Raw genomic sequence first — 1,361 nt, 5'->3', positions numbered from 1 at the left:
AGAGAGAGAAGTGGGGTCACAGTAAACACTCGTGACATCGGGTGCAAAGAGAAAAGGGAGAACGGGTGTAAAAAGGAAAGAGAGAAAGAGAAGAAAAGGACGAAAAAGAGAACCGGGTGGATTGTTGGTGTGGGAGTGAGGAGGGGGAGAGGTGGGAGAAGTGGGGGTTAGGAGACAGATATGATAAGGGATGAAAGCAAAATAGATAGGAAAGTTGAGAAGGAGAGCGAGGGTAGGGTGAGTGAAAACATCTCTCGTAAACAAAGTAGGCTTTGTTCTGCGCGTAGACACGTGAGTCGTGAGGATAAAAAAAACGGCAGTGTAAATTTTGCTACTTTACCGGGTGGAATTGATGAGTGAGCAACAATATTATTTTTCCTCCAAGTCCTATTTTGTTCCCACGTGCGTTGTGTGAGCCATGGCGAGATGGGAAGAGACGAAAAGAAGAAGAAGAGGAGGAGGAGGAGGAGGAGAAGGAGGACGAGTTTAGACGGCGGTGTTGTTGGTGGCGCTGGTGGTGGCCGTGTAAATGCATTAAGAATCAGATTCAAGGTTAGGGTTGGAGCGAGCGAGAGGGTATGATGGCTAAACCTTGTGTTGGACGGACCATGATTGATGGAGCCCGAGGTTAAAAGTATAAGTGGATTCTTTTATTACTACCACTACTACTACTACAACTACCACTGGAAGTAAAGGAAAAACGGGAGAAAAAAAACAAAAAAACAAAAAACAAAAAAATACTGCCCATAACCACTTCATAGTTTATGGTGAGCACGAGTGAAGTGAATCGCGGATGTTGCTTCATGCCGAGTTCTTGGATTCAAAATGTCATCTTCGGTGAGTAGCCCACTTTTTATTGATCGATAATGTAATAAATGTAATAATTTATGTTAAATAACATCTACGTTTTATTGTAACGATAATATGATTCTTGTAATTTAATTGCGTTCTTTCTCCATCGTGAGGTAGGAAGATTGCTTAAAAGAAGCTAATATGAATGTTCTATCCCTCCAATTTATTTATGTCATTCGACTTGCATTTTCACACTGCATGCAGAATGATTATCCTGAAGGCGCGTTTTTATCAAGCACAGCATCATTTTTGGGGGGCGCAGCTGCGTACGTTTTATCTTTCAAACGGTTACATTTTGATGTGTCTCAGTCATGTCAAATAATTGAAGGCTGGGAACTGAGCCTGTAGAAGATACTACTTCTTTATGACAGTTTGTTATGTCTGTCTGTCTTTCCGTCAGTCCGTCCGTCCATCCGTCTGTCTATCTGTCTGTCTGTCTGTCTGTATCTGTCTGTTTGTCTGTCTGTCTGTCTGTCTGTCTGTCTGTCAGTCCATCTGCCCGTCCATCT

At 42.6% G+C, this 1,361-nt stretch overlaps 1 protein-coding gene across 1 annotated transcript in view; it reads left to right on the top strand.

The window, feature by feature from the left end:
* Positions 1 to 458: 458 nt before the first annotated feature.
* Positions 459 to 1,361, top strand: part of LOC101851454 — a gene marked incomplete at its 5' end in the record, with an annotated part of 45,639 nt that continues 44,736 nt past the window's right edge. Inside the window, 1 exon segment of the mRNA XM_013089633.2 lies at positions 459 to 837. Within this exon segment, the coding sequence (XP_012945087.1) occupies positions 826 to 837 (12 nt within the window).

The sequence above is a fragment of the Aplysia californica genome, unplaced genomic scaffold (genome assembly GCF_000002075.1).
Source record: "Aplysia californica isolate F4 #8 unplaced genomic scaffold, AplCal3.0 scaffold01002, whole genome shotgun sequence".
Taxonomy (NCBI): Eukaryota; Metazoa; Mollusca; class Gastropoda; order Aplysiida; family Aplysiidae; genus Aplysia; species Aplysia californica.
This window is presented reverse-complemented; position numbering and strand designations above follow the sequence as displayed.